The 20989-nt window shown below is 44.1% G+C and overlaps 1 protein-coding gene across 2 annotated transcripts in view; it reads left to right on the plus strand.

Moving 5' to 3' along the window:
- The window catches only part of NEK6 (NIMA related kinase 6), a 101995-nt gene that overhangs the window by 58639 nt on the left and 22367 nt on the right, over positions 1-20989 (plus strand). For both annotated transcript variants that reach the window (XM_059486217.1, XM_059486216.1), the window contains exon 2: positions 15498-15619. In XM_059486217.1, coding sequence (XP_059342200.1) covers positions 15527-15619 — 93 coding nt within the window. In that variant the 5' untranslated portion in view covers positions 15498-15526. The remainder of the gene's footprint in view (positions 1-15497; positions 15620-20989) is intronic.

The raw sequence follows: 20989 nt of genomic DNA on the forward strand, positions 1-20989 counted from the left end.
CGGCCTTGCGACTCGAGCAAAGTTGAGACCGTGGCACCAACACGAGCGTTTGCGCGCTCCGGCGTCGCTCGGAGGCTTGTGGAGGTTTGGGGGGTTTCCATTTCAGCAGCAGCTCTGCTCCGAGCCCACGCTCCCCGTTCCTGCCCCGCGCCCCTCCGAGCGCCGCTGCCCCCGAGCCCGGGATGTGCTCGGCTGTGCCCTCGGCGGTGCCCGGGGCTGGCGCAGGGAGCCCCGGACCCTGGCCGGTGCTGCACGCTGGGGTCTCCTGAGAGCCGTCCCGGCCGTTCCCCGCTCCCTCTGCCGCGCTCTCTCCGAAGGTGGGAGCCCGCGGTAACCCAGCTGCCGGAGGAGGATTACACACGGCGTGGGGAGAGCACATGGTGCAGCTGAACTATCAAATACCATCTTTTCTCTCCAAAGTGTGATTTATGCTTGGTTCGAATAACGGTGAATTTCTGAGCCCATCTGTTTGTCTGCCTGTTCGCACACATGGAATAGCTCTGCCCATGGTGATTGCCTATGGCATTATTGCAGGAGAAGTAGTTTGATAGGAAATATTGTAGCAATTAGAAGTCCAGTGATGCAAGTTCCTGACACATTGAGGCTGTCTTGCTGTCAGTTCTGTATCTCCTTTAAAAGTTCATTTTTTTGGTGAATCACTGTAAGCAACCGTTTAACTTCTGCAGCATTTCTACAGCTTTCACATTTGAGACATCTCTTGACATTGAGTCAAACTCTTTCCACTGTTATTTTTTTCCTGTAGACATTCTTTGTGACAGTCATGTTCTGTTAAGCAACAACAGAAAAAAAGAAGGAACTGCTTTTAGATAAGACTGTTGCTGCCTGTTTCCTCTGGCTCTGAGTCTTAGAGACCTAAAAAAATGGGAGCTGTGAGAAACTTTATTATGATGGAAAAAGAGCATCTTCTGTGGGAAGTGAGATTGTAGATGGAATGTGAGGACTGCTGTCACCCCAAAGGAGTTGTCAGAGCAGAACCAAACTTTTGCTTTCTTAACACCTGTGATGTATAAAATGTTTCTGCTTGTTTAATTTTCCCCTCCTTCCTCTGGAATTCTGTTTTTTGACAAATAGGTATTTTGTGAGAGAGGATGGATGCCTAATTGGAATGTTTTTATATACCTTTTCAAATTCTTCACTGTTCATTTTGTTGGGAGAAAACCAGAGGAAGATTAATAACTTGAACCCCAAGCCCATATTGGGAAACAGGTTTTTTTGTAACACTTGCCCTCTGTGATCCTGCCTGAAAAATTTTATGTCAGTCTATAACACTGATTTATACATTGAAAATATTGAGCCTACACTGGCTTTTTCTTATTTCTTGCAGTTATCGAGGCTGTACTGGAGAAAATAGAGATTCTGATGCTTCTCATGCAATGTATTTTTGGGCTTTATTCACACCTACCTGTTGGTCTGAGGGGCTCTTGCAATGGCTTGAAAGAGGTTTTTACATATTGAATGAGCTGTTGTTTACTCAGAGTAAAATGAGTATTTTTGTTTGAATGGGGGTAGGAGGCAGAAATGCCCGTGTGGTCTTTTCTCCTGCTCTGCCTCTGCTCTCTTGGCTGTAAAATGGGGGTGGTTACCAACAAGTCCCCTTCCTGAACACCTGCAGCTTTCTAGAAGTGTAAAGGATTAATTAATGGATGTATTTTAGCATCTTTTCTTCCTTTATGTGATGCAAAATATATTTGACCTCAAGGCTGTGAAAAATGTATAATAACAACCAACCTGGCAGAACAGACCAACCCGTGTGGCTGCAGCAGCCAACAGCTGGGGCAGGTGGGAGAAATCAAATGTATTCAGTCTGAATTTAAAGCAAGAAAAAAAGGAACTGTGGCTGGAGGAGCAGAGGAAGGACTTGCAGGAAGATTTCAAAAATGAAATTACGAAAGTGGAAATCTGGGCCTTGTAGGACATTTGCTTTGTCCTAAATGAAAGCTTAGATGGGTCCTTAAGGAAAATGAGTTTAATAGCCTAACTTCTGCTTTAGTGTTTGTCATTCTGACTTGCTTTTCTTAGAGGTTCTTGTTGCAAAGGAGGTTGTTCGTGGTGATCTTCAGCAATGAGAACACTAAGTACACGGAACCTCATTTTAGAAGCTGGGCTCACCTTCACCACTGAACAAACCTGTTTCTAATTGCAACTTCCACAGTTTTACTACAGCTCAGCACTTGTATAGACAGACAGTGGTTGTGATGCTTTGTGTGGTTTGAGCACAGAATTATGGTTCTGGAAGTCATGAATGGCCGTTCTGCCCATGACACACACTCCTGCATTTGCCTTGGAAACTCACTGAACCAGTCTGTTTTACCTTTTATGGGCAGCTGGTGACTAACCCAGTGTACACCTCCCCAGGTGCTCGACTGGGGTGTTTGTAGGAAATTATGTGATGTGTGTCCTTGTAGCCAGTATAAATACAAGCTGCAGGAAAAAATCTTGTAATATTGAAGGCAAAAACTTCATAGTCATGCAGCTGAAATATAGTTTCTGGTGATGACCTTGATACCACTTGTCACTGAAGATGCTGACAATGTAGCAAGAGAATGGTGAGCTGCTCTGCTCCTGGCTGTGGGACAGGCACGGAGGCAGAGGAGGCTCTGTGCCCGTGCCACACTCCATGGACTGGGCAGAGTGGCCTTTCCCAGGACACAATCACGTGGAAGTTAAAGGTTGTCTAAAATGGGCAAAGTGAACACTGTCCTCTTAAAGGCAGAGGCCTTGAAAATAGTTTTTTTTCTGTTACCAAACGCTGTTAAGCTGTGTTTATTGTACTCACCCTCTGTAAAGCTTTCAGCACAAGCACACGCCAGTACTCAGGCAGGCCCTGCTGCTCTCCTGGCAGGTCAGGGAGCGCTCTGGGAGATAAGAGCACCTTATCTCCAGCTGATGGGAGCAGTGGGGAGGATTCCGTGTGTCAGCACCAGGCAGTCTCCGTGGGCTCATGTCACTCACTGCTGCTGGCCTGGAGGGTTCCGTGGTGTTCCCAGGCTGGCATTCCCCATCCTGTGGGCTGCCTCAGCTCTCTGTGAACTGCTGTGGAACCAAGGAGCCCAAAGGGGCTGGATTAAATCAGAGAGCTCAGGGCCTGGCTCTTTGTGGCTGGGAAGGGCAGGTGGTGCTTTCCCAAGCTGTGTCCTTGCCTTTTCCCCTGGTGGGACTGAGGGATCCAAGCCTGCTTTTGGGGACTGGGATGGGTGCCCTGGGAACAGGCTGGACTCTGGGTCTCTCCACTTGTGAATTCCATGTTTCACTGCAGAGCTGTGTCTCTAAAGTTAAATGGAGGAACATGTAGTATCTAGGAGGTGAAAGAAGAGTTCAGAGTGTTCAAGCTGAGAGGTGATGGTGGCCCAGTCAGTGTTTTTCTTTTTGAAGAAAAAAACCCAGAAGCCAAAACATTTGCATGCAAAATCTGGATTTAGGTCTGACTGGAAAGTCATAGTGCTTTTTGGAATTGCTGCAGTGTGTCTAAATTACATAGAAAATTAAACTGCACAAAGTACTTATAATTCTTTTCTCCCAGGTTTTGGGGGTGCTGAGGAGGTGTGTGTTTCTAAAGCCGGGCTGGGAGCTGCTGTCCGGAGCTGGCTGCAATGCAGGACGGGTAGAGCTGAGGTTCTGAGTGTGAGACCAAGTGTCAGTTCCAGAGCCTGGCAGTACAGTTTTGTTTAAAACCAGAAAAGCACAAGGAGTTATTTTTAATAGTGGTTCAAATGCAGAAGCCTGTGAAAGTGTCAGATCTTTTTACAGGTAGATAAGTATTTTTCTATCTTGACGTATTTTTTATATGCACCTTGAATTTAATCAAGATTACTTCAAGTTCCAACCTGTTCTAAGTATTTAAACATCTGGACTCACTGTAAGCGCCATTGCTGTCCAGACATGAGGAGGCTCTTGGATTGTTTTTTAACATTTTAAAATATTTCAGCAAAAAGCTGCATTTTCTATTCTGTTAAAACAGTATATGTAGTTTCCAGTGTTAAATCTTGTGACATGGCTTATAACATGGCATGATACAATAAATTGCAAATAATTGTACAGTGTCAGTACAATTAAAGAAATTAAATTTCTAAATTATTTACTTCAGCGTGGTGCTACTTTAAGTGTCTGCTATCAGAGATTCCAGGCAGTGAACAGCTGTCTGTCGCAGATGGGAGAGGAAAAAAACCCTTAGCTTCTTCCTTCTAAAAAGGTTTCCATATAAACCCTGTAGTAATGTAATACAACCTTTTAGTCAAATTTGAGTTTCCTGTTACATGTTTAAGTGAACCGACAGCAGACTCGTATCTATTTGAAACCAAGTGGTGTAAGTGAATGCAACCTTGGGAATTTTGTACTCCAAAGCATTCTTGAAACCTCAGAGATGCTTGTTGAGCTGTCAGATGTATTATTTATTGCATCTTAAAAAAAAAAAAAAGGCCTTGCAGGTAGTTCATGCCTTCTATAGTCTGCTGTGTTTTGGTGAGATCAGGTGGTGCTGTCTGTCCTGTGCTTGCACTGTGTTTCACCCGAGAAAATCGGGTAGTTTAGAGACTGTCAGAAAATCCACATTTTTAGTCAAGTCCAGGTATAAGTAAGTCTGAAAAAAAATTTCAGGTTTCAGGTTGAGTGTTTTCTGCTGAGATCTTGAGATGGCAGAAATGGAGTTTTGCACAGAACTGCATGAAGTTTGGGATTATAAATTGGATGTGCTAGTTCACTGTTCTATGAGCTAGTTCACCATGGCAATTATAAACTTATTAAAACAGTTAAAACATGTCAAATCACAAAGTGCAGAAGATGGTAGGATTATTCTTTTTAAATGACAAAGTTGTTGCTGCTGTTGGTATCCAGTGTCTCGTTTATAGTGATTTCCTTGTTGTCTTTCTTGGTTTAACCCCTCTGGACTATTTATAGGCATTTTACAGTTCTTAATCACTTCTTAAAGTTTTTGTGTTTATTTGTTTTGAGTGACTTTGGTCTCCAGTTCTGGACTCCAACCTTTGAATTGTGCTTCACATGATGAATCAAAGTATGTTCCAGTCCATCCCCAGACCTTGGGCACCAGTCTGGACAGATCAATGCATTTGGTTTAGGAAGGCAATTAATTTTTTTGTTTTATCCAAGTACTGCCTGGTTTGGGCTGTAGTGTGAGGCAGTTCTCTCTGTGAAGCTGTTGAGCTTTCCCTGTTGGGAGCAGCGGTCCCTGCTCGCCTCAGCTCCCCAAGACTGCACCTCTGGGTGGGCTCGTCCCAGTCCAGGGTGTAAAAGGCTTTTTTCTGAATTCAGCAGATGGATGGATGGATTATTTGTATAGCATCAGTTGGAAATGGTGTTGAAATGCTGATTTCCCAAGCGTGGAGATGCTGCTTCCCTTTTGGAAGTGAGCCCTCTTAGCAGGCAGGGGCTGCTCCTGATGTGCTGTTGGTGGTGGCAGGAGGACATATGGGGGTGTATGAACTCAAACCATCCCAAACCAGCCAAGCTGGAGGAACCAAGGGTGACAAACCCGAGTGTGGCAGTGCTGGAGAAAAGGGCAGAGATTCCCCTCAGAGCAGGGTGATAACATTTGGCACTGCACAGCACCTTCCAAAACGAGTGGCTGTCAGAGTGTTCCCTCCAGCCAGGGCAGCACTGCCAGCAGACCTGAGGGACCTTCCAGGGGAGCTTTCAGTGTCTTGTTGCAGTGCATCCTCCCACCTTTCAGCCCAAACACCCTTCCCTGTTTGATGTGGTGGGACTCTGGGACTGGTTGTGCTGTCCCTTTGCGGGAGGCTGTTGCCATCGTGCTCCTCCACGCAGTGTCTGCAGATGAATCACGGTCTCCTCAGCACGTGGGTGGGATTGCAGGGCCAGAAACCGCTCTGATAAGGGCTGTGACCCGGTCCCAGCTCAGCCTGCTGACAGAGCAGGTGTTGCTCCACACCCTGGGGAGGATTTGCAAGTCTTTCCTTTTGCAGAGCTCAGTGACAGATCCTGTTCTCCAGTTACTTTTGTCGTTGGGTCTTTGGGAAGCCCTCTTGCTGAGAGGTGGGAAGTATCCACCAGCCTGTTAAAAACTCATGGTTTTTGGAGTGCATGGAGTTTTAAGTCCCTGCTGAGAGGAAAAGCAGATGCTGGGTGGTTGGGACTGCTGCCTCTGAGAGCTGGGGGTGGCACAGCCCGAGCTCTTTCACCCCTGCTTGGTGGTGCTCACTTCCCACACCACCGCTGTCTCCTGCCTCAAGTGGTCCAGGATAATGTAAGTTCCGATTTTTCTTCTTTCCTTAGAGCCAACTGTCCCCTTTGACTTGGGAGAGTGACTTTTTTCTTAACTTGGTGATTTTTAAACTGTGGAGTCGGAGGGGAAAGTCCCTGCAGAGGGTGCAGTAGTTGGGGAATGCCCACCTACAGCACAGATGACAGCTTCAAAGTACATTCAATACGATCCCTTCAGGAATTTCAGTGTCTTGTTGCTGCCATCCTGTAAAGGCATGAGTTTTCTCCTTGTTGGAACACTGTTTTCCTGTTTTCTTTCCTCTGAATGTGAAGCCTTTCTTGGAGGGTTTGTGGTGGGCTCTGCTTCTTGAGGCAAGTCTCTGTCATTGCAGTGAGGAGAGGGGAGAAAAGCTGTAGGTATTTTAAGTTTCTTTCCCCAAGAGTAGGGTTTCAGGGTACACAGATACTAAACATGAACACAAAAATTCCTTCCTCTTTCATGGAGATTCTGATTAATTCTTTGTGCTGCTGGTGTTTCATTAGCTCTTCTATCAGAGTTGTAAAAAAAATGAGAGCCTCAGAAATATTAAATTGTAACAGAACCCCCCAAGAAACAATTAAAAGGTTTTAAAAAACATGACTGTATTTTAAGGAACCAAGTAAGTCACAACCATGTGTCTGTGTGCCACCCTGTGATCAGCTGGGAAACCCAAGGAGTGACTCTCAGCTGTCAGTGTATTAAGAAGCAGTGCTGCCTTTTGTGGAGTCTGTATATACTGAACTCAGGGCCATGGAGTAAATATTCTTGCTGTGTGTTCATAATCATTCTACTTAGAGTAAGCGCTTCTTGGGTGGGTATTACAAACCTGTTAATCTTTATGGTATTTATAGGGTAATTTTTAACTCTCTTGAGCTCTTTACTTCCTTGTGGGTCAATTACTCAATTTATAACATTGTGTCAGATGTAAGAACTTTACCATCCAAGAGTAAACAGTGTTGGGGATGGTTCTCTACCTGTGTTTGCACTTAGTTCTTTGTGTATTAAGGTATGCAATAACTTATTCTGTGACTGACTTATTGGGATTTCTTTTAGTTCCCGTGGTTTGTGCTTTGAAGTGACTGTAATGTCTTATTTTAGCTTTTCTGCTTCACCACTAATGCAGGAAGAGGGACTGTTCTGCTTTTGCACTTGCCTTGCCACGTGGCTTCCAACTTCCCTGGTCAGGCATAGCTGCACCTGGATTTTGCTGGACTTGAAAAATTTCTTTTGATGAGTTGTAGTGTGTTATTCACAGGTATTAATAAGGTGTCAGCATTGGGGAGATTAGGAAAGAAATGCAGGCTGGGCAGGACTCTTGTTTCCATGAGTAAGCTCATGGTTTTTAATAATCTGATACTACTGAGTTTATGCTTCAACACTGAAGCTTATTAGACCAATAGAAAATGGTTACAGAGGGCAGAATATAGTGGGAAATGTGATTTGTCTCTTATACAGAGCTTGCACATTTAGTTATAATTTTCTTGAAAGGTTAATTCCCAGCTTCTCTTCAGAACATTCTGTGCAGGCCTCTCTGTAGGGAAAAAAAAATGGACCCAATTTAAATAGACAAGTCTTGTGAATCCTGAAAGAATTTGGGCATTTAGCCCAGGAAAGGGAGAGTTCTCTGCAAGAACTTCATTAACCCTGTCTGTCATCAAAATAAGTAATAAAAGTAGCTCTGCAGACATTGTAAAGAACAGATCTTCTTTGTTTTACCCTGTGGCCTTGGTCTGCAAGGTACTGGTGAATGAATCTTGTTCTTTAGGGACAGCTGTGCCCGTGTGGGAGGGGAGATGGAGATGTGCTGCATGCAGGGATACAGAAGCGGGGAGATGAACCAAAGAGCTGCATTTGTTTTTGGAAAACTTGTGCCATCAGTTGCAGGTACTCAGGAATGTGCAGGGAAGCTGACTTTTATTTAGTAGCAATATTGATAATGCAGTCTCACTCACTCACTTTTCCGCCCCAGTTATGCTGGGGTGGAAAACCCACAGATGCTATTTCTAGCATAGCTATTTTTGTAAGTAGAGAAATGTTAAATATTTTTACGTGGAGAAGAGTTTCTGCTTCCGTTTGGCTGTTGCTTGCAGGATCCAGATGCTGTGAAGCACTTCCTGCGATGCCAACATCTGGCTGCCTGCACATTTTGGGTAGAGTTTTATGAGGTGGCTTTGAAGTTGCTTTTGGATTTGAATCACATGAATCTTTGGATTGGCTGGGCTGCACAATTCTCAGCATCATTTCCTTTTCCTTCTGATTATGGGAAATGTAAATACTTCAAGCTGTTGTTCTGATGTTTTGAAGTTGGGGGAACATATATCTCTATTTTCCTCCATTCCTTTTCCCTGGATTAAAGATATAATTTGAGTCTTTAATAGCCAACAGCACGGCTGTAGAGAGAAGCTGCATGAGCCGAGTTGGTTCCAGCAGGTTTTGTGGATTTTGAGCCCATCTGACATGGGCTTGCTCTTGTACTTTGATCTACCTTTCTCAAACATTTCAGAAATTTCAGCAGTATTTCAGAAGTATTTTTGTGAGGTTTGCTTAACACTTCTTGAGTGCTTGGAAGTGTTCTAATTAAAAGATATTTGTAAGTGCTAAGTGGTGGTGTTTCCAATCATATATGTACATAAAGATTTATAGAAAACTTTGTTAAACTTTCTGAGGACGGGCTGGGCTGAATGGATGCCACGTTCAGTGTTTGCCCCTTTAGCAGCAGAGCTGATTGAATTTTTTTTTTAACTTTGGATCTTGGTTCTGGTTTTGTCTTACCAGCTTAAGATGGTCTGTTCACTTGTGCTCCTGTGTGGGATGGTGGTCACTAAAGGTGTCTGACAGGATCCAGCTGTGGAAGCAGTTTGCATTCTTTGCTGTGTCTTATAGAAACTTATTTTAGGGGGTGGTTTGGGTTGAGGGGTTTCACCACAGCCTCAGAACAGTCCATCTGCCCGAGTGCTTGAGTTTTGACTCTTCTCCTTGACAAGGGTTCTTCAGGTGCAGCAGGAGAGTGGAGCTGTGTTTCAGTGTCATTGTCACCTGGCTGGGGGCTCGGAGAGATGTTCCCTCCTGTGCCAGGAGCCAGCCTGGAACGGGGGTGGTGCTGCTGGTACAGACAGTGTGTGTTCCACGGGATGGGACTCATTTCAGTTAGCATTTAATGATGTGAAAATGTCTGGCAGTTTCTGTGAACATTTACGTTATGAATATATTTCCAGCCTATATTTAATCTTCCCTTCATCAGAAATGAATGAATTCCAAGAAGGATAACAGAAGTGTTCTTAAATAATTTGGCTTCGTGTTTGAAAGCTTTATTGCATTATAAATTAAAACGTGAGCATGTTGTCACATGCTTGGTAAGCAGTACAGTAAAATTCCAGGTAGATTTGGTATGTGTTTATTTTTGACATGTGTGTCATTACCAGCAGTGGCCTGAGAGATCTGGCTCTAATGGTTCAAAGGTGATAAAAAATGAATACAGTGAATTTTCTGGAGGGCTCAGAATTCCAACTGCAAGAATATAAATTAAAGTTGGCTTGTTACTTTACTGAAACACACCTAAGTGAAAACTGCTAGGGGAAGAATGCAACCTGCTGTTGCTGTACCATGGTCACAGTATCACCTTTCTTCAGAGGAAGTATTGTCCCTTTAAATGCTGCTGACTGCTATCCATCCTGACTTTTGGATGTGAATATGTATTTGATGTTTACATCCTACACAAACATCACACATAAATATTTACATGTAGTGTTTACTAGGAAATTGAGTGCAGTGGAAGAAGGGGTGGGAATAGTCCAGTTAAGCTGGTGAGAAGGAACATTTACCTTAAAATATGAATCACCAAGTGCTCTTGGAACTGATCCTGGAGCTGTTTAATAGGAGCCCTGTGAAACCATCCCTTGGAATGGATGGATCTGCAGAGCATCTGAAATATGTCCAGAAGACTTAGACAATTATGGTTTTTGGTTCAGGACCAAATTCTAGGGAGCTGGTACTACAACACAGGAAAAAACTGACCAAACAAACCCAACCCGTAATTCTGCTAAAACTTTTAAAACTTAAAACTAAAATTAGAAGTCAGCTGCCTGCCTACCTGGTGAGAGATGGGCACTTGAAATGTTCTCTCAAAAGTGTTGTATTAGCTCAAGTGGCATCCTCAAACACAGTGATCCAGCCAAGCACACTCTGCCCAACCTCGCTATTTTCCAGCCACTGTACTAGATTTTCCCCCAAACCAGAAGACAGAGTATTTGAAGTTACAATGTTGCTTGCTTAGAATGGGAATACAGACCTGAGCTGGGTGTAGGTAGTGATTTGAAACAGAGTGGGATGTTTCATGCAGTTAATTATTGGCAGGAAGCATTTGTTTTATTGACATCCACAGAGAGATGACTCTGCGTAGCTTTAAATAGTTGACTTAATGTCATTTTGCTTCTAGGTATGGAACAGTGAATTATGGTGTCTGTCACAGCATTTGTTTAATGAGTATCAGTTGTTGACAGGGTATGAAAAAGCTCCAGGGCTTTTCAGCCATTTCACGGAAACATTCTCAGTTAGGGGATTTGGGGTCTTTGAGGAGCCCATCCCTTACTGGCTGTTGAAAATCTGGTTTGCACAAAGTCTTAGCAGAAACCCATCTGCATCTGCTCTCAGGGTAAATCCAACCCTCTGAAATGTGAGGTGTGACTAAACCACCATCTTCTCTTCAGTGGTCAGTTTGTTACAAGGACCCTCATCCTTCCCAGGGGGTTACAGATTGCAGGTAACTCACACTGTAATGTTTGTGTGTGTGACTCTAGAGATGCAGTTTCATCGTGATGCTGGGCCTGAAATTCAGAAGCTGTTTCTGGGTGATTTACTGGACTCTGTTTAACAGTTTTTGCTTGAATTCCCTCAGTGCAGCCAGAGCTGTTGGTGAGAGAGGCTCCAGTCCCTCTCACAGGGCAGGGTGGCCGTGCATGACCACCAGCCTCCTCAGGCAGCTCTTGCTGGGCACTTTTTTACTGAATCACATTCTCTAACTGTGCTCTTGCAGTGTTCTCTCCTCAAGCGTTTCAGTGCCATTCCTCGTCTTGTTTTGTTTAACATTCATATTCATTTTTTTTTTCAGTGTTGGCAGGTGTGTATTTCACATTTACATGAGGGGTTTTTGGATGTTAGACTGCTATTTGCTTATGGTAATTTCCAGTCATCATAAGGTGACTGTTGAGAGAGATGAGCAGAGAGGAAAAAAATTGTCAGGCATTTACAGTAAATACTCTCTGCTTTTGGAAACGCTGTCAGAAGTTTAATTGTTAGGTTCAAGTAAGTTTGTCATGTGCCAGACAGAATCAGTCTGCTGTAATGAACGGGTTACGCACTTCACCGGCAAAAAGGGAGAGTGAGAAACCAAGGGATGCTCAGGATTTCCTGTCACCTTGCACTGCAGAAGGAACAGGGTAGGCTTTTTAACCTAGCCTGTAATTAGGTTTTGCATGGAAGCATATATTACTGTGCTCGCTTTGCCAAAGCTCTTCAGTATGATGGATGAGATTTAAAGGTTGATCTGACTAAATTGCAATGAGAATACTAACGACAAAGATATTTCTGTTGTGAACTATTCCTACCAGGCATCATAGCTGTGACAGAAATGGTGTAAAGTAATAGACAATAAAAGTCACTAGAAAATAATATTTTCCTAGGATTGGGCTGCCTTCCCCAGAGCACCTACCCTGAACCACAGCGATAATGTAATCATAAGGCCAGATCATCATTTAAATATATAGGTAATCTCATAGAGTATCCTGGCAGATTTATTTTATGAGCAAGGAAGAGGAAGAATATTATTGGGCAGTAGAGAGGAAGAAAGTGGTGCTGATGTGGTTGTGTTTATTCTGTAAAACAGTTTGCATTGCTGCAGCCTTTGGGGAGCCTGCAGTGAGCAGCACAGTGGCTCCAGGAGGAGTGGCAGCCTGGCTGCCATGGCAGTGCATCCCTGTGGGTATCCCAGCCTGGCTCCCAGGGCAGTGGGTACCCAGGGATGGTACTCCCATCCCTCTGGGTATCCCAGCCTGGCTGCCATGGCAGCGCATCCCTCTGGGTATCCCAGCCTGGCTGCCATGGCAGTGGAAACCCAGGGATGGTACTCCCATCCCTGTGGGTATCACAGCTGCCTGGGGGCCTGGTGGGTGTGCCCTGCTGCCCTACCACACTCCCCATGTGTGGTAAAAGATGGACATTTGTGCATTAGGTTAAGTCGTGTACTTGACTGGTTTTAATCAGCTTGTGGATTTCTGGAACCATATATGACTTGCTGTTTGTTTCTGTTTGTTTTATGCAAGGTGCCCCAACAGACCTGCTTGGCTCCCCCACAAGTCCCTGTGTAGGAGGAGAAGAGAGGCATACAGTGACTGAGGGGGAAGCAGATTTGTGTGTGTGACATATCTGTGCTTTAACTCTCAGTTCTGTGTGTGTGTATCTATGTGTGTGTGTGATGGGCAGCAGCAGGGCTGAGCACAGGGCACACAGAGCAGCTGCTGTGTCTTGCAGGAAGGTGAAAAGTGCTGGTACAGAAAGCAGTTGTAACACTGAGCACAAGCTGCTGCTTTGCTGCCTGCTCAAGAGGTCCTGTCATGTTGATTATACATCTGGGAGCAAATAATTTGGCCTGCAGTTGAGTTGGAGGCATCCTGAGACACATGGTGATACCCGATCAGACTGGGCACAGCTGCTTCACCAGGAGCACCCGGGGCACCGGGGCGGCTGGGACTGAGTGCCAGGATGCTGATGAGGTTCTGCTCCTTAATGAGTGTCTTGTAACTAATGATCCTGGCCTTTGCTACCAAGTGCCCTGGGCTGTTCTGCCCTGAGAATCCCACCTGTCAGGTACCTGCAAGGTATCAGGGGTTTGATGGGATTTTGTGTTTTGCTCTCTACTGATTAGGTGTATGGACACTGGTATGCAGAGAGGAATTGCAGCTGGGGATGTGACAGGGGAGCTGACTGCACAAGAGAGTTTTTGTTTTCCCTGTATTCGGAAAAAACCCAGGTCACCTGTGAGTGCTGCTGCATGGAGTAATAACTGTACAGAGTAAGGTGACAGTAGTGTGGGAGAAGGAGCTGTTCATCCCATGTGGGTTGTGGCCATCTTTCTTGTGATGTTAATGATGATCCTGTTCTTTTATTCACTTTCTGGAAAGCCATGTGATGCTTCACACAATTTAAAGATGTTTTGGTTTACAGTCATAGTCAAGACTCAGTGTTAAAATGTGTGATACTGCAGAACTCTGTAGGAAATTTGGAAGCAGGAATAAAAGGGAAAGTGCAGAGCTAAGACAGTGCCAAGTAAAAACGGGCCAGTGTTCAGAGTGTACCTTGTACCTTTGCTGCTGCAGTGCAGTGCCTGTGTGTTGTTGGCAGCTATTTGAAGATCCTCTGTGCAGCCCCTTCCCGGGGATTCCCCTTCCCTGTCCCTGTGCAGTGCCAAAGCCTGGAATAGCCAAGCTGACAGCCTGGGCAGGACACGCTGTCCCGAGGTGTCAGCGGGCTCCGTGCTGTCATGTGAGCTCTGCTGGATCTCTTTTCAAAGCTGCTATTTTGTTCTTGCTCCTTCCTCTGCTTCCAGCTGCAGCACTTCAAACGAGCAGTGCCCGAGTGCAGCTCCTGCCCTGGCCCTGCCCTGGTGCTGCCTCACAGCAAAGATTGCTCCTCGAGTTTCCTTAGGGCCCCTGGGGACTGCCCAGACTGGGCTGTGGTCAGGCCGTTCAGGTTCCCATGTCCAGAGATAAATCAGTAAATGCCTCCCCTGTTTTTGAGTGTTAGTCCTTCAGAAGGCAGGACACAGTGGATGCCCAGTTTGATCAGTGTCAGGCTGCAGACACTTCAGTGGCACTGCCTGGATGTGTCTGTGCTGGGAATGTGCCCTGTCCAGGTTCCTGTGTTGGAACCAGGCTTTGCTCTGTGTGTGTGGGCTTGGAAGAGCGAGAACGTGTGGCTCTCCCTTCAAGTAAACCTTTCTCCAGATCTTGAATAATAAAATAATTAAGATAGTTCCAGCAGTATAACATAAGGTAGGAATTTCATAGGGCACTTTAGTGTTAGTATTGAGACAGTTTTATCTAGGTATCTTCACGTGGTTACTAATAAACCTACAGATGCTTGAGACTGAAAAGATCTTAAAGCAAATTTCTTCATACTAGCAGTGATTCTCCTTCCCCCACTGGAGTTCATGGTACTGACTTTGAAAAACTGTTTTTTATTGAGAGCAATCCGTGTGTTCACCTGTGTAATGTAGCAGGAGCTGCAGCTCTTTTGTCAGAGTGAAGGTTCATTTGCTTGAGACATGAGAAGAGCCTCTCTCTGCTTTCCCCCTGTGTTATGGTAGCTGGTGTTGGGAAAGATCTGCCAGAGCTAAGGGTTTATTTCACAGACAACTGTTAAAAGAATTGAGCACTACTTGCTGCAGAAATTCTTCTTCATCATATTTTCTCCCCCACTCCCACAAATATTTAAAATACCTTTGTATTTTAAACTAAGACTTAGTCATTGACCAAGTGCCAGGCATGCACTATTAATACACTAATGAGGTCAGGTTGTGTTCTTTCACTGAGTGAATACTTGCCAAAACTCTTGAAATAAGTTTCTGCAAATGCTTGTGTTGGCCACTAAATCTTCCCTTTTCTCCATTAGGCTTCAGTCAGTGCCAAGGACAGGAAAGATGCAACTGGGAATGGCAGGGTGTGGGTAAGGGATGGCCAAAACCTGTGAATGGCCTTTTCTGGGTGTATTTATTGTGCGTGTTCTCTAAGTGCTGTGACTGTGTTTTGGGGCCTGACTTTGCTCGGGGCCAGAGCCTGGCCCCAGAGCTGGTGTGGAGCAGGGAGTGCTGTGATCCAGTCCTGCTTCCCTGAGCAGCTGACAGAATTAGCAGAGTTTGTCCCCGAATCAGGCTTGAACACAAATGGTTCAAGTAGGGGTTTTATTTCCCAGAAGGGCTGGAAAATCTGGGTACATTCATTCTTTCTCTGCAGGCAGGGGAGGTGTCCCACAGCTGCCCCATCACTGTTGCCCACGGTGTTCCTGAAGTGTGTGCACAGCCCTGTCCCTGAGGATCAGTTAATCTGGGATCACAGTGTGGCTCCAGCACTGGAATGCCTCAGCTGCCTCTTGGGCAGCTCTTTACAGCTTCTGCAGCTTCTGGTACCATTTTTGAAGGGGATCAGACTCTCATTTCCCATTGCTGTGTTGGGCTGGCCTGAAACCTCTCCCCTTTCTTTTGCCTCAGCAGAGCTGAGAGGCAGAGTTTGGTATGATACCATGGAAGGGCAGCACAACCATCCTCACCATCTAGGGGACCAGAACAACCCTCTGTGCAAGCTGCCAGGGCAGGAATTCCAGCATGATCCTCAGGTAAGTGCGGGTGTCTCTGATCCCTCTCCCTCTGTCTTTTCTTATCTTCGTTCCATAAAGGTCTCCTGATTTCTTAGCATTTAGCTGCTTTTGTCCCCCTCCTTTTGTTTTTAGTGCAGTTGTAGCAGTTTTAGGGAATATCCAGTTTGGGATTCTACCAGACAGACAGTTTCCTGAACCCACTTTTTGATTATAATAAGAGAAAGAGGAAATAGTTTGAATTTTACTTAAAGCTAGTGTTTTTAAATCATCTTATGAAAACATACTGAGTTGGCTTTCTCATGTCTTTGACTCTTTGAAGAAAAGGCCAAAGTAAAATAGATTATTGTGTAAGTGAATAAATGTATTTTATCTCTTTTTATAGTAAGTGCCAGAGAAGTAATTACCAGATAAAAGAAAAAGCTCATTCTCCATGGAGCTGTAGGCTCCCTGCGAGTCTCTGGAACTCATCCTGCAATGTGTTTTGTCCACACTATAATGAAGTTTCACTGTAGCAGCTCCTCTCTCTTCCTGCCTTTCTGCAGAAGGGAGCTAAAACCAGGATTAACCCACAGTCTGTGTAATCATGAAACTTGGATTTTGTGAATTCTGGCTGCTTGACTTTTCAGCCTGTTTTCTGTTGATCAGAGCAATTCAGTTTTGCCCCTGTGTCGTATTAAGGAATGAACCAAAAGCAGCATGGAAAGCTGTCAGAAAGAAGAGAATTGCAGCAGTGGTGGGATGTGACCATGGGGAGGGCTGGTGAGCCTTTGTTGTTCCCACTGCAGAGGTGAGCAGGGTCCCTGAGCAGAGCAGGGCTGAGCAGGGTCCCCAAGCAGGAGATCAATCCCACTTTCCTTGGGAAAGCTCTGCCAGTGCCCAGCACAGCCTCTGCTGAGGGGGAGTTCTGTGCACACTCTGAATGCGCTGCTGGGAAAGTACCATGGTGTGGAGCAAAGCCCCCTCTCCTAATGTAGCAATTTGTCATATTAAGTCATTTAATAATAATTGAATCCCCTTGATTAATCTCCTAGAATTAGCCAGTTGCATTTTGAGCAATTAGGGTTAATTACTGCCTCATTTGGCAGGATAGTGCCCCTGTAATTATTTCATGAACAAGATTAGGAAGTGTTCCTGTGCAGCAGATACATTCATGGCATCTTGGAGCACATGTTAGAATTTGTAATGACATAGTTAAGTGTAATTAGTAGCTAATAATCTGTGTTCTGCTGTGATGCTGATGCTGAGTGGGCTCATTTTGCTGTATGGTCATTGTTCAGTGAAACCTCCCCTCAACTCTGGTAATACCCAAGTCCTGTTAATGGAGGGCTCTAGTAAACTGTTCTGAGAATGGTCTAATTTGGAATTAGAATTGCAGGAAGACTGCCTTTGGTTTTGCTGTCAAAATAACATAAAAAGACCTGAATAACAAAAATATACAGTCTACCAAGGAACTGGAAAAATGCATATAGAAAAGGCAGTGTTTAGAAGCCTTCCATTGGTGGCATGATAGGGTTGCTGATGACATATTTCTGTTTTTCCATTTTTCAGGAATATATTTATATACACTTTTTCAAATCTCTGATACTTTTTACCTGGATAATCTGAACTTAGATCCTTTCTTTCTTCTGAAAAGTCTGAGTAATGCAGACATGCTGTGTAATGGCTTGTGGGGGGGAGGTTTGGGAAGATAAAATTAACCAAACTGGTCTTATGAGAAATGTCATTAATGGCAGAGATAAAAACTTAAGCAGAAAAAAACAGAACATGAGTTCTTAGAGCCTTGGATGAGGAGGGAGCTTTGTATGGAACAGCCTTCTCTTCCTTGCAGCCCCTTCCTTACAAACTACTGTGCCAGCCCCCAAAAGTCCCGAGCAGCAACTCCTCTCCCAGAAGCTTCTCCTGTAATTATGCTGCTTCCTAAAGCTGCTTTTTTTGTCAGTTCTGACAGAGGTGTTGTTTCTGCTTTATAGCTCATCAGTACAGAATATGAGTCAGGCTTTTCTGTCTTTAACTGCTGTAGTTTAGCTAATAAGATGAAACCTTTGAGTAATGCTGGATACTTAGAAGTTATCTGTAATACAAACATTTTTTTAAAATGTCCAATAAAATGACAGTTTTGGCTTTTGGCTCTCATACCTGCCCAGAAATACCCCAAGGAAGTTCATTAGCAAGAGGGAGAACATTTTCTAGTAATGTTCCAGAATGAAGGTGTTAATTATTTAAGTCTCCAGATTACTTAGTGTGTAAACACTAAGTAACAGTAAGCAATAAAAATTATTTAGGAGTAAATCAGTGATATAAAAATATAGAGTTGTAATTTTTCACTTAGTTTTCATACTAAATAAACACAGTAACTCACTTTTAAATAGCTCTTTTATATACTCACATTTTAGCAGCAGAGCTGTTAAGAGATTATTTCTGTGGTAATTTTAATTTCTTTGTGAATGTCACCTTGTCCTACTGTTTCCAAGCTGGTATTTTTCTCTTCCCTTGTGGCGTAGTAGTACAAATGTCTAGATAGGCCAAGAATATCTGGATATCAGGATAGATCCCAATCATGCTGACAGGGATGCTGAAACTTTGAAACTTAAGCCAAGTTCTTCAGCAGACTTTAATTCCAGCTAACATGTCAGGTGAAGGATATTTTATGACTGTGTAGTCTAATTTTGAAGCTCAAATTGAAAAACCTGATGTATTCTTCAATAATTACTTGGCTACCTGTTTGAAGGATAATCCATATTTTAAAAGTTTCCTCATCTCTTGCAAGCTTAGAAGTTCCTTCTTTAATCAATCTGTTCTACTGTGTTCTCATAAATTCACACTGGAATTTCAGCCTTAAAGTATGCAAAATTCTTTTCAGGTAGGCATTATTGAATGGAGGCAGCTGTATAATTTTGGACATCCTAAAAGGGTTTGAAATACTGATGTTGATAGTAAATCATTGCTTATGGTGTGTGCACGTTCTGCAGGAGGGGCTGGAGCTCCCCCAGTACCACTGCAGATGTCTTTTAAAGGTGAAATTAGTTATAGTAAATGTCACTCAGATGAAGTATGCACTTTAGAAGCAAGGAAACCGTTCCTTTAAAATTAATGATGCATTGCAAATATCAGAAAAAACCTTATATCCAGCGTAAAGATAATTAAAATTCAGGTCAGAAGTGTATGACTTAGTCGGGCTAAATTTTTTAATGAGATTTCAGAAAATTAATTGGGCGAGTATGTTTTTACTCTTCTAAAGAATATTTCATTTCATGGCTCTACAGGAAAGATGCTTTTATTGGCATCTGAAGATTGGACTGTCTGACTTTTTAACTGTTGGTTAACTAATCCTAACAGTTTTTAGGTTGATTACAAATACTCTAAATGCCTGCAGCCCTTTGTGCAGGGCTGACTGGTGCCTGTTGTCCTCATGCCAATCAGCAGTAAAACAACTGACTTGATTATTAATTAACATTAGCACTGGTTTCTGTATTGTGCCAATTAGCAGTGAGCAATCCCCTTTCTCAGCCCTTGGGCTCCCTGTGCCTCTGGGGGAGCAGGGGACAGGCCTGGCTCTGCAATATTTGAGATATTTTGCTTTCACTCTCAGGGTGCTCCTTGGCCCAAAACAAGGGCTCAGAGGCTGCAGGCACAGCTGCTCCCACAGTTCTCTTGGGGCTGGTCAGCTTTTCCCTGGATCTTAAGTCATTACAAAGAGGCAAATGTATTGGCCAAGCAGTAATTGTTCTGGAGATGGAAAGTCTTTCTACAGAAGAGTTTTTTCTTATTCCCCATCCCAAAACACAAATTCTGGACAACTACTCCTGAAGAAAAATAAAACACAACAAATGTGTTCAGGGTGTATAGGCATCCTACCTGCCTGTCCTTAGAAACCTTACAAATTCTGTTCTGCAGACGATCTTGAAACACCTCAAAATTGGAGGCTGAAAGCCCTGGCAGGATTCCTCCTGACGTTCTGACAAGGGCTGCCCTTGCCTGCTTTTGCCAGCTTTGGAATTTCTACTCTGGCACCACTGGTTCCATCTCACAGAGCACATGTGTGCCAGAGGAGATGTCCAGAAGAGCTTGTTCTTGGAATGATCTCTGCATTTCTTCTTCAAAATGAATGAGTTTTTTATTTGCATGAGGAATTCTTTGGCGCTTTTTTTTCATGGAGTAGGAGAAGAATGAGACTTCCTTGTGTGCATGAAGAGAACAGCCTTTGTCTGAAAACAAGTTCTTCCCAGACTGTGCCCTTCCTACAGCTGCCCTGGGAACAGAACTGTGCAAACAGCCCAGTTTTTGTACTGTCCAGGGTTGGGGTTCCTTTTGCTTGGTTGGTTTTTTTCTTCCCTTTTCTTGGCTCATTTAGGTTTGGGTTTGTTTTTTTTTTTTTTTAATTCAAGCTCCATTGTTGACCTTGACACCTGATCTGTAGAGGCAGGGGCTTGATTTTACTGCAGTTATGGAAACCCGAGCCTAAATCTGTCCTAAGAATGAGAAAATGTATTTTTAATGGACAAGTTAGAAGATGACGGTGGTGTCTTACTGCACACAATTGATATCTGTACATGAAACTCTGAGGTTTGCAGAAATAAAGATCATGGGTTTGAATGAATAGGGATTGGTTCTTTGCCAGCTTTCTGAAAAATGATGGTGGTGAGTTGTGGAAGAACTAGAAAGCAGTGGAGAGCCCCATGTGAGGAGTCCTGAACTGATGCAGTGTGTGCCTGGGGAGGCAGCTGGGTCCCAGTGCTCTGGGTGTCCTTGCAGTGCTGCTCAGCAGAGTTTCCTGCCAGCCTTCAGCTACAGCAAGAAGGGAATGTGGCCTGAGATCAGAGGGAGCTTTCTGGTGCTCTTTGGGCTCACCTGAGGATGATTCCTGGTTTGTTCCACAATCGAACATCTCCTGCCCTCTCTGAAAGCTCCGTTACTTTAATTAGGTCTGATAGGTTGTGATAGCCCATGCAAATCTAGGTCATTGCATATGTAAATGTGCAGCTGCAGTCCTGGAGGTGCCAGAACACATCAGCAGAGGTGTCCAGGCATGGGCAGCATCACCCCCAGCACCAGCAGGCTCTGGGGCTCTCCGAGGCCAAGGGGCTGGGGCACATTCCCCTCACACTTGCCTAACATTTGTTTATGCTTTCAAGTTCAGGAGTTGGTAGATATTTCTCAGCTCGTGTTTGAAATATTAATTTACATGTAAGCACTCTTGGTGTAAACGCACACTTTAATGATTTAGGAAAGGTGAGTGGAAACTGTCCTTGATTTCGGTGTGAATTTCTTTCTGAAAAATAAAGTTTTGTAGTAGTTGCCTCATAAAACGCTGTTAGAAGTGCTGCTTCTATTGTGAATGGTGACTGCAAGTTAGAAAAGCTTTTGCTTTGACTGCAGTTAATAGCTGGT

Source organism: Ammospiza nelsoni, chromosome 20 (assembly GCF_027579445.1).
Source record: "Ammospiza nelsoni isolate bAmmNel1 chromosome 20, bAmmNel1.pri, whole genome shotgun sequence".
NCBI lineage: Eukaryota > Metazoa > Chordata > Aves > Passeriformes > Passerellidae > Ammospiza > Ammospiza nelsoni.